Raw genomic sequence first — 12,127 nt, 5'->3', positions numbered from 1 at the left:
TCTGCGCACGGCCTCACAAGTAACCCATCATGACGACCGCTTTAAGGAAAAGCGCAGTTTTTTATTTTACCATCATAACCGGTATTTCCAGCTGTTTTTGTACCGACGTGAATCCAGAGGAGAACCCAGAGATCCCAGCAATCGCCAAATATTTCAGCACGAAAGGAAGGTATGAGGAAGTGAACCCGTATCTCATAGAGGACATACTTGCTGTAAACAGATCAATTTTACAGCCTCCGTCTGCACAATGTCGCCAAATCCATCTGACAGCCGTAATAAGGCACGGAACCAGATACCCGACCACAAAAAACGTCAAGAAGATGAAGAAGCTTTACGACGTGGTTCAGGGCAGCAATGTTTCCAACAGGAACTGGCTGCGTGAACTGCAAAACCAGTGGAGGATGTGGTACACCGAGGACATGGACGGACGACTCGTCCAGAAAGGTGTGAATGATCACAAACACCTGGCTGTCAGGCTGTCAAAGCTGTTCCCCTCACTGATTTCAGAGGAGAAGCTTCGAGGTGGATTCATCAAATTCATAACCAGCTCAAAGCACAGGTGTGTCAACAGCACACTGTCCTTCAAGGCAGGACTAACAGAACTGTGGCATATTAAAGGTACGACCATGATTATTATGATGGCCCCTTTATGCATAACCTGTTGCTCATTATAATCTGTTGCTTTCCTCTGTGCAGATATGGAGTTTGATCACGCGGTGAATGACGCTCTCATGAGGTTTTTTGATAAATGCACCAGGTTTTTGGAGGAAGTTGATAACAACCCATCAGCTGTGACAGAGGTGGAGAAGTTCAAGCAAGGGCCAGAGATGAGGAGGGTCCAGCAGAAGATCGCAGACATCCTCAACATCCCATACAGTGCAATCACAGATGGTTAGTGGTGTATTATCATATCCATCATTTTGAGAGCATTACATATAATCAGATTAAGCTATAGATAGATAGATAGATAGATAGATAGATAGATAGATAGATAGATAGATAGATAGATAGATATAGAGTACCACTTGATTACAGCTGATTAGAGTACAGAACACCTAAATATGACAGTAGATATATGTTTATATAGTAGGTTAATATTGTGCAGGATTTCTTTGTGCCACGTTACACAGTGCAAGCTCAAAGAACTTGCAGTAGACGCAGTAGACTTTTTTTTCCCCCACATGAATTCACAAGTAATGAAACTGTCAAAAACCATACGTGATGCACATTTCACAACTTAAACATCAGTTGGCCGCTTTGGTTTCGTAAGTCTACCGCTTGTTATGTTAATATGTGTTACCACTGTGGGTCTAACTGTTACAGGCATGTCTTTAACAGCAAAGTTAGATCTCACAGTCAGTGAAAGTTGATTTATAAACTACCCTCATTGTAGCTGGTGACATCTTTATATTGCCACAGAGGTGTGTGGCCACAAAAATTAATCTGTCACTCCTTAGAATGACACCAGCTTAGTAGTGCACTTCCCAAGGATTAAAGTCACTGTGTTTTAAAGTAGATCAGCTGAAAGCTTTTGAGTTAGATGTAGAACAGACAGACAGAGGCTCTATTATTTATCCGTGAAATAGCTGGTGTGTTATTATTTACAATTTCTAGTTGGTCTATTAACACATTTATTTGATAATTTTGTCACATCTTGGCTTCACGGGTTTAACAATTGAACACTTTCTACATTTCACCAATAATTATTACTAAATTATTACCAAACATTTTAAAATAAAAACTTCTGAAATTCTGCTTATGGCGTGTCACTGGGCTTCTTACAGCAGATATTTGCACAGTAGATGGAGCTGTTTTCAAACATAATAACAATAATACTGCAAGTTCACTCAGCGTTAATGCTGATAGTAGAAGTTTGTCTGCTTGGTGCGGTTTAGGAACGTGCAGCTTTCGACAACATTCAGCTGTGGCTTTGAAACAGCATGAGTGTTGGAAAGTTCATTTCCATATTTCACAGAGAAGCGTTGTGCTTTTTTAACTCTCACATCTTCATTATACATGAAATGTGAAAAGAAAATACTGAAATAATACTTTTCAACCTTTTTTTTTTTTTTTACCTCTAACATGTTTTATCATATTATATATTTTAGGAGTTCTTTTCAGATATTTCTGAGTTGTAAACAGAAATTTATTACATGCTCCAAAAAGCCAAATATGTATACATCTTGTTACAAAAAAGAGAATCTTTTAAACCTCTGAGATGATCTTTGATTCCTAGATTTGTTACCATTTAAATGAACTACCTAATATAATATATATTAAACTATCAAAATATATGTAATATATATTAAATTATGTTTATTTGTACTTTTGTACTTTTAATGGTGTCTTTCAAATACTACTCCATTCTCCATTCCATTATTTGTTGTCTTTATTACCCAAATAAATTGGAACTTTTACCTAATTTCAGGATTTTCTTCCATACTTAAAGTTGTATAAAGAAAATGCAACACATACCATGCTCCTAAGATTTTTAATATGTCGCTTCCTGCTTTCAGTTCTGTTTTTCTAACAGCTTCCTGACTGCTGTGATTTCACTGACTGTTAACATTTTGTTTTAATCTTTTTCCTGCAGATATGGCCGAAGCTGCATTTTATTTGTGTGCGTATGAGTTTGCCATCAAGACTGTGAACTCTCCATGGTGTCGTCTCTACGACGAGGTCGATGCACAGGTGACACAGGAATAGGGTTGCACATTGTGATAAAGCAGTAATATGTGCTTCAGATTAACTTTGAGTCGTGTATCACAGTAGGGAAAGCATGATGGACCCCCCCCCACCCCCCCACCCCACCCCACCCCCGATTACAATGTTTCCAGTTTCAGAAATGTCCACAGTACTTTTAATTTTTGTAGACTGTGGCAATTTATTTACAGGCCATATTTTTTTCTTACTAAGGGTGCTATCAAGCACATACACACAGAGATAAATGATGTATTACTGATTGAATAGAGCTTCTGTTGCAGATGTAGGACCTAATCTCAGGCAATCAGCCTTTAATGCACTCAGTACAGGAAGTCCAAAGAATCTAAAAGATATTTAAAATTCAGTCAGTGAATAAGTTGACAGAAAACTCTAAAACAGGAGTGTCAAACATTTTGAGGGCCAGAATCAGCCCAGGAAAGACTCCAATGGACAGTTTTGGAAAATATTAAGGAGTGTATAAAATTTTACAGCTTTTCCAACTAATAAAGACCTCCACCCACTGCCATTCATGCCACACCAAAGTGCAAGGCAATTTTGTGTGAATTAATTAAAGTTTTATATTCTAAACTTATAATTACAAGAAAGTCTGAGCAATGATTAAACAGAATCTTTTCTGTAACTTTTCTAAATGTTTATCATGTAGTTTCATTAGTATAGCCCTATAGGTGATAGGGAACAAACAGGGAAGTAAAACTTAATACAGACACAAGAGACAAGACACTACCAAAATAAAACAGGAAGTAACACAGTCACAACCACAACCAAACTTAGATGGAGATTTGACAACCTGACCTGAGGACCACACGGGAATACAACTAAAACTAAAACACAATAATAATAATGGATTGAATTTATATAGCGCTTTTCAAGGCACCCAAAGCGCTTTACAATGCCACTATTCAATCACTCTCGCATTCACACACTGGTGGAGGCAAGCTACGGTTGTAGCCACAGCTGCCCTGGGGCAGACTGACAGAAGCGAGGCTGCCATATCGCGCCATCGGCCCCTCTGGCCAACACCAGTAGGCGGTAGGGTAAAGTGTCTTGCCCAAGGACACAACGACCAGGACAGAGAGCCCAGGGATCGAACCGGCGACCTTCCGGTTACAGATACGCTTCCCAACCCCTGAGCCACGGTCGCCCCAAGGCTGAAAACACAAGGCTGAAAACACACAAGAGCGTACGCATAGGTGAAAACAAAATAATGAACAACATAAGAATCATCCTGAGCATCATTAAATAAAATTCTTTACAAGTGCAAACTTTCTGTCACTTTATTAAAAATAAATTATTGTGAGCTGACTCTCTTACCCTTAACTGAAGGGACAAACACCCCAACTACTAGAATAATAAAACTATAACAAGTTTGTCCAGTTGGTGGCAGTAATTTGCCAAATTTTGTTCCAATTCACCAAATAACTAGACAAGAAGAAGAAAACCAGCCAAATTAAATGAAATACCCTGTATCACAGCTGTTGCATTTCATGTGCACAGTCTGTTTTATGAATAAATAAGTAGAAACAAATAAAGAGACAAGCTTCAGATTAGAGAAAGATCCTGCCAATGTGTCCTGTACTTCACCTCACAAAGAGATTCCTGTGTCTTATGTTGCAATCTGATCTCAGAAAGCCTGAACTGTCACCTGCACAGTGAACGATCAGCAGGTTTCTATCCTTTTTGTTTAGTCATGCCAGATTTGCACATAGACTAATTTTGTGTTTGTAGTATTACCGCAGCGTTGACGTCATTGCATTAGCTCTCAGTTTGATATAGAATTACCTCTAAAATCCTTCTGTTAGTTTATGAAGGATTCAATAGTTTGACTCCCCAGGACATTTCTGACTTGTTCACTGTCTGTAACCCAATTAGATCTCTCAGGTTATCAGATCTGTTAACTGTTCCCAGAGCTACACCTAAGTGTGCTGAGGTTGCTTTTAGTTACTGTAGTGCTGTCCTGTGAACCAAGCTAAGGCCAATTAAAGCTTCACATTCGAAATCAAACTCAAAACGTTCTTTATTCTAACAGCCTTACACTTAATAACTGTGTGTGTGTCTGCATGCCTGTAAATGTTAACTTGTATTTCATTCCTTTTTACAGTTTTGTTTTGCTGTTTTTATTGCCTTAGACTTTTTATTTTTTTCAACTTTTACAATAAGCCCATGCTTATGTGTAATGAAATGTGCTATATAAGTAAAATTGGCATTGACGCTGACTTTCTTATTCAACAGGTAATGGAGTATGCAAATGATCTGAAGCACTTCTGGAAAAGAAGCTATGGTTATGACATTAACAGCAAGTCAAGCTGCATTCTCTTCCATGATGTTTTCAGCCGTCTGGAAAAAGCAGCTAAAGAGAACATGTAAGCAAACCTTAAATGGTGTTACACTATATTTTTCTCATGTTAATAAACATATTTGGGGGAAAAGGACTCACTGCTCAGCCCTGAATCCAGGCAGAAGCAAAACTTGCTGGATATTATTTTAGCTGAACTACAGTATGTGGGATCAGCTCAAAAGACAGCAGAGCTCGTGTTCGCTATATTTCAAAAGTGTGGCTCATTAGCATACACTCGCTGACCACTTTATTAGGAAAGTTCCTATTTTACTGTGTTAAGTTGAACACCCCCCACCCCCACCCATCTCCATTGGCCTTTAGAAATTCCTTAAACCTTGAAGCTATAGATTCAACAAGGTGCTGGAAACATGCTGACTTAAACCATCATACAACTGCTGCATATTTGTCAGTTGCTCCACTGAATTGAGATCTGATGATTGTGCGTTTGAGTGGAATGAACCAGTTGTCTTGTTCATTCAACTAGTCTGAGATTATTTGAGATAGGCTGGGAGCAGCCATCAGATGTACAAATATGTACAGAGGCTAAGGTAGGCTGCGGTGTTAAACAATGCTTACTTTGTGCTGAGAGACATTTGAACATGCCACAGTTTTCCAATTATCTGTTGTCCATTTTTTGAGATCCATATTACTTGTAGCCTCAGTTTCTTTTTATTAGCTGGCAACAGTAGTCTTCTGCTGCTGTAGCTTATTGACTTCAAGGTTAGTTATTCACCATGTATAAATACCTAAATGTAATACGTTGCTGTCATGTGATTGGCCAGTTAGATATTGGTGTTAAAATGCAACAAATGTATCTAATAATCCAGCCACTGAGTGTAAGTAGTGAAGAGCCAACCCAGGTTGTGTTGTTACATGTGTTGAAAGGATGCAATCGTAAAGTTCCCGTTTTGAAAAGAGAACAACTTTACTACACGCTCACCGTTAAAGCATGTGTGTGGGTGATTCTGACTGTTTAAAATGTGACTGCAGAGTGAGCAGATTGTGGGTTGTACCTTTCAGCCAAGCACAATGTGCAAGCAACTGCAGTCATCTGTCACAGAAATTCTGAGACCAAAAAAACAGCAGAACAACATTTTGTTGTTCTCCAGTGAGATTTGTGGGAGTTTTAAAACATCAGAGTGAGAAACGTTAGTAAAAGTTAGAACATTCTGGCCTTGCCCTCCTTCACCGGGCTCGGTTTTAGCAATGAATTCAAATGAATGGATTTTGCAGTGTCATCTTGAGTAAGCTATAGAAAAGGTTGCACTTAATCATTATGAACTCGAATTTTTAATAACTGGGATTAAAACTTTCCTGGAGCGGCGTCCAGCCTGCAGACCACATGAGCTAAAATATTAACATTGTTCTTAATTTTTGTTAAGTTTATTTTTAGGAGTTGCATATATGTAAGCCTTTCATCTTTACTGGAAAATATTAGGCTAATAATACTGATTTCTTTAAATAAAACTAGCAAATTTACTGGTGAAAATAGACTAATAAAGGGAAATTAAAGTAACTGTGCCACTGAGCATAATCAGAAGCTAACAACAGCTTTTAAAATGGAACATGGCCTTGCTTGTTCTTTAGAGCATAGGTTAAAGCTGTGAGTCAGTGAACACACCTTAAATATATAATGACCATTATGTTTTGTCTTTCTAATCCATAGGATAATAGGACAATAAAAACAACATTGGGTATTTCTCCAGCTAGATTTGTGGGAGTTTTAAAACATCAGAGTGAGCAAAGGCTTTGCCCTCCTTTCTGGGGCTTGTTTTTAGCAATGAATTTGAATGAATGGACTTTTGCAATGTCATCTTGAGTAAGCTGTTAAAAAGGTTACAGATGTATGAACCCTAATCTATTATCTGGTTGTTAAAGATCTTTAACAACTCTTTGAAAAGTCCTCTGCTTTCCTAACGATATGGTCAACAACCTGAAGGAGAGAATTCTTCAAATTGCAGATGAATGTCCAACTGTGACAAACATTGTTCTGCATACAGGGTCAAACGATGTGTCCAAACAACAGTCGGAGGTTCTGAAACGGGACTTTACTAGATTACTAAATACTGTAAACTCTCTGAATGCAGCTGTATTCATCAGTGGACCTGTACCGCCCGTCAGAGGAGGAGACGAGAGATTCAGCAGGTTGTTTACACTGAATAAATGGCTTATATCAGCATGTGCGGACCACTCAGTGCATTTTATCAACAACTTTAATATTTTTTGGGAACGCAGGCATCTGTTTAAAGCAAATAGATTTGATTTTAACAAGTCAGGGGTGAAACTGTTCACCTCCAACTTGTTTTATTCCATACGTCATCCATCTGTGCTTGGTGCCAAGGCTGAGATAAACGAGGAGTTATCTCATAAAGAGGAACAAACAGTACTCCAAGAACAGACAAAGCCCAGCAGAAACCTTGAGGAGGAGCTCCATCTGCCCCCACCCGGGAAGAGCCTCAGAAAGGAGAGACATCTGAGGCAAGAAGAGGGGTCCCTATTTGCCTCCAATTCTCTCAACAACACCAACGACCAGGACCAGGGACCACAATCTTCCCCAGTCCCCCAAACCCCTGACAGGCCATCACCCTCCTCCCCCTCCCTTTCTCCCTCCTCCCCACACCTGAAATTCACTGAGGAGATGATGAAGCGGGTCAATGCTGGGCTCAGATCTACCCCCCGGCCCAATCCCTTTTTGTCCCCCATAAACCCCCCACCAGAGCGGCCAAAGGTTCGCCATCGAGCCCCACCCTCAACAGAGCAATCGAAGTCACATTGCTCTTAGTTCCTCCTTACCACCTTCATGCCCTGTCTCCGCAGTCTGATGTGTGATGTGTGGAGGGTCCGGGCTGCGAGGATTATGGCAGTGGCGACTTTTTCCAGGAGAAGCTGGGACCCTGTTTACTAGAAGGTTTTAAAATTTCTGTACTTTTAGGTGACAGGAGACATGTGGCCTGGTCAAAACACAGAGAGCTGCACTCTAAAAGATCTTTAAACATAGTAAACATACCTTGTGTGCCACAGACTGCTCCCAAACACGAGGGGACAAGTAATACCTCTAAAACACTTAAGTTGGCTTTATTAAACGTTAGATCTTTAGCTGGGAAAACATTTTTAATTAATGATTTAATCACTGAGCACAGCCTTGATTTTATGTTTTTAACTGAAACTTGGTTGGACCAAAGTAACAGTGGAGCTGTTCTCATCGAGACGACCCCTCCTAACTACAGTTTTATCAGTGAGGTCAGGGTGAGCAGGAGAGGAGGGGGGGTTGCTGTCTTATTTAATGAATCATTTCAATGTAAGCAGCTGTCTCCTGGAAGTTTTCAGTCTTTTGAATATGTGGCTTTACAGCTGAAGGCCCCATCCAAAGTTGTGTTTCTTAATGTTTACAGGCCTCCCAAATACTGCACAGACTTTTTTAATGACCTCAGTGAACTGCTGTCTGTGCTCTGTGTTGATTTTGACTGTGTAATTATTGTTGGGGATTTTAACATCCATGTGGACAACCCTCAGGACAAAGGGACTAAAGACCTGAGTAACACTCTGGGCAACTTTGGGCTGACTCAGCATGTAACAGAGGCCACACATAATAGAGGACACACTCTTGACCTACTGACCTCCAAGGGCCTGAGCATTTCAAAGGTTACTGTGTCTGATGTGGGCCTGTCTGATCATTACTGTGTTTTCTTTGAAAGTAAAATCTCAGCCCACATAAATATATCAACAACAGTGATCACAAAACGGTGTATAACTGAACACAGTAGTGCAATTTTTAACCAGGTCTTCCCATTAACACCTGACCTTTCCGGAGGGTCAGTCAATGAGCTCGTCAATAGCTTCAATGCTAACATGTTAAATGTCATGGACCCAATTGCTCCCATTAAGGTGAAGGTTATCTCTGGAAGGAAAAAGTCTCCATGGAGAAACTCCACACTACTGAAAAATGGAAAAAAGAGAGTGTAGGAAAGCTGAGCGCAGATGGAGAAAAACAAACCTCCAGGTTCATTATGACATCTATAAAGAGAAACTTCACAATTATAATTTACAACTGAGGAGTGCAAGGAGGTCCTACTTCTCTGACATCATCACTAAAAACAGTCATAATGCTCGGGTCTTATTTTCTACAGTTGACAGGCTAACAAACCCTCCTGTGTCAGTGGCAGCTGAACTTCATTCGACCATGGCCTGCAATGACTTTGCCAAATTCTTCACAGAAAAAATCCAAAAAATTAGACAAGCAATTGGTACATCAACAGCAGATCCAGAATATGTACTGTGTCCACCAAAAAACTGTTTAAACACCATGAAACAGTTTCAACCTATTAACAGCAAAGACCTGGAGGACATCTTAGGTCAACTGAACTCCTCCTCCTGCTGTTTAGATGTCCTGCCAACAAGTTTTTTCAAAAAGGTCTCAAAGACTTTGGAGTCAGACCTGTTACAGATCGTCAACTTTTCTTTATTATCAGGTGTGTTTCCAGAATCACTAAAAACTGCTGTAATAAAACCTATACTGAAAAAGGACAATCTTGACAAGACACAAATGAACAACTACAGGCCGATCTCAAATCTCCCATTTTTAAGTAAGATCATTGAAAAAGCAGTTTCTCAACAGCTCAGTTACTTCTTAAAACAGAATAACTGCTACGATGCCTTCCAGTCAGGTTTTAGACAGAACCACAGCACTGAAACCGCTCTGACCAAAGTGTTCAATGACATATGTCTGAATACAGACAGTGGAAAAATGTCAGTCTTAGTTTTACTGGATCTCAGTGCAGCATTTGATACAGTTGACCACAACATATTACTCAAACAACTGGAGAACTGGACAGGTCTTTCAGGAACTGTACTAAACTGGTTCAAAACATACTTAGAAAACAGGAAATACTTTGTATCAATAGGTAACTTCACATCTGAGCAGACAAGTATCACATGTGGAGTTCCCCAAGGTTCCATCTTGGGACCCCTTCTGTTTAACATTTACATGCTCCCACTGGCACAGATTATAAAGAACAACAAAATAAACTACCACAGCTATGCAGATGACACACAAGTATATATCACAATGTCACCAGGAGACCGAGGCCCTGTACAAGCTCTTGGTAAATGCATGGAGGAAATTAATGACTGGCTGTGCCACAATTTTCTCCAGCTAAACAAAAACAAAACTGAGGTAATAGTCTTTGGCGCCAAAGAAAAACGATTACAGGTCACCAGAGAACTTCAATCTATACATCTAAAAACCACAAACCAGGCGAGAAATTTGGGTGTAGTGATGGATGCAGACCTAAACTTAGAAAAACACATTAAGACAATAACAAAGTCAGCTTACTATCACCTCAAGAATATTTCAAGGATAAAAGATCTGATGTCTCAACAGGACCTGGAAAAACTAGTCCATGCATTCATCTTTAGTAGGCTTGATTACTGTAACAGCATCTTTACAGGTCTACCTAAAAAATCAGTCAGACAACTACAGCTCATTCAGAACTCTGCTGCTCGAGTCCTCACTAAGACCAAAAAAGTGGACCACATCAGTCCAGCTCTGAGGTCTTTACACTGGCTGCCTGTCCATCAGAGGATAGACTTTAAAGTTCTGATGCTGGCCTATAAAGCTCTGAATGGTTTAGGACCAAAATACATCAGTGACCTCCTGACCCAGTATGAACCTTCCAGATCCCTCAGGTCATCTGGATCCGGTCTTTTATCAGTTCCCAGAGTCAGAACCAGACACGGAGAAGCTGCATTCAGCTTTTTCTGCTTCTTATATCTGGAACAAACTCCCAGAAAGCCTCAGATCAGCTGAAACACTCAGTTTATTTAAATCCAGGTTGAAGACTCACCTATTCTCAGCTGCATTTGAATAAAGCACCAAATCCACACTTTTAAGCTTAAATTTCAAAACTTACATTTAACTACTGATTTTATCTATTGTTCTGATTTTATCTGTTTTGATTTTATATACTGTTTTGTTTGTTTGTTAATTAGTTTGTTTGTTTGCTTGTTTTAATCAATTTTAAATCATGCTTTTTATTTGTTTTTGTTTCTAATGTCGTATATAAAGCACTTTGAATCACCTTGTTGTTGAAATGTGCTATACAAATAAACTTGCCTTGCCTTGCCTTGCCTTTGCTTCTGACTCGTTTTCATTTCTAGCTGGAATTTCTATTTCCTGCTCCTCCCTGATATGTACTTTTAATTAATTAAATGCTATTTCTAAAAACTATTTAGAAACTACAGTCATATTTACAGTTAAAAATTAATGTCAATCACTTCAATGTATTTGAAGATGGTAATAACCCCACAATCCCCATATTTGATAAGCTCAGCCAATCCCTAATAGATACCTGGTGTTCACAGGCTGTCAGAAATGCTGAGTCCATGTGGCAATCAACAAACCAATTAACTGACTGTTTGAGTTCTCATATTTCAACGCTGAAACTGTGTATTCTGTAGGTCAGGCCAGCAGGTGGCTGAAGCTGTGACAGTCCAGGTGGGCCATGCAGAGACCCTCCTGCCTCTGCTTACCCTTCTGGGCTTCTTCAATGACAGCGAACCGCTGACTTCAACTAACTTCGCTGCACAGACCCGCCGTTCCTTTCGCACAAGCCATATGTTGCCCTATGCAGCTAACTTGATCCTGGTGCTTTATGATTGCGGGGGAGGTGACCTCAGACTGCAGCCGCTGCTCAATGAGAAGCCTGTAACATTCCCCGGTTTGGCTGATCAGGCCTCCATGCCGCTCTATCAGGATGTCTTGCAGCACTACAGGGATCTGCTCCAAGGCTGCGACTTTGAAACTGAGTGTCAGCTGTTCAAGCAGCCTGCTGAAGTTTAGGCAAGCACAGTATTTTCTGGAAAAGAAGGCATTATACAAGCATTACCTTAGTCAGAATGTGTCTGTTATTCCATGAATATTTCACTGTTCAACACGGCCTTTCTGAACAGGATTTTCACTCTAGCAATCCAGTGTCTCTGAAACACCCAAAGACCCAAACCTACAAAGTGAATTTGAAGTTCCTGTAGCATTTCAGTATTATCGCTGCTATAATAAAGTATATAACATTT

The 12,127-nt window shown here is 39.9% G+C and overlaps 1 protein-coding gene across 1 annotated transcript; it reads left to right on the top strand.

Annotated features, from left to right (window-relative positions):
- LOC146655535 (multiple inositol polyphosphate phosphatase 1-like) lies at positions 1-12,127 on the top strand. Its single transcript, XM_085427946.1, has 5 exons — positions 1-618; positions 697-891; positions 2,594-2,691; positions 4,954-5,084; positions 11,516-12,127. The coding sequence occupies exons 1-5, from the start codon at positions 30-32 to the stop codon at positions 11,895-11,897; spliced, it is 1,395 nt and encodes a 464-aa protein (XP_085284072.1). The 5' UTR covers positions 1-29; the 3' UTR covers positions 11,898-12,127.

This window comes from Rhamphochromis longiceps, linkage group LG13 (genome assembly GCF_057381845.1).
Source record: "Rhamphochromis longiceps isolate RC_006_pf linkage group LG13, R_longiceps_female_GT1.1, whole genome shotgun sequence".
Classification (NCBI taxonomy): Eukaryota; Metazoa; Chordata; class Actinopteri; order Cichliformes; family Cichlidae; genus Rhamphochromis; species Rhamphochromis longiceps.
Note: the sequence above shows the minus strand (reverse complement) of the source record. Positions and strands in the feature narration are given on the sequence as shown.

Coding starts and splice junctions, on each gene's coding strand:
- LOC146655535 (XM_085427946.1), top strand. CDS start 30: ATGACGACCGCTTTAAGGAAAAGCGCAGTTTTTTATTTTACCATCATA. Junction 619..696: donor AGAACTGTGGCATATTAAAG/GTACGACCATGA, acceptor TCCTCTGTGCAG/ATATGGAGTTTGATCACGCG. Junction 2,692..4,953: donor ACGACGAGGTCGATGCACAG/GTGACACAGGAA, acceptor CTTATTCAACAG/GTAATGGAGTATGCAAATGA.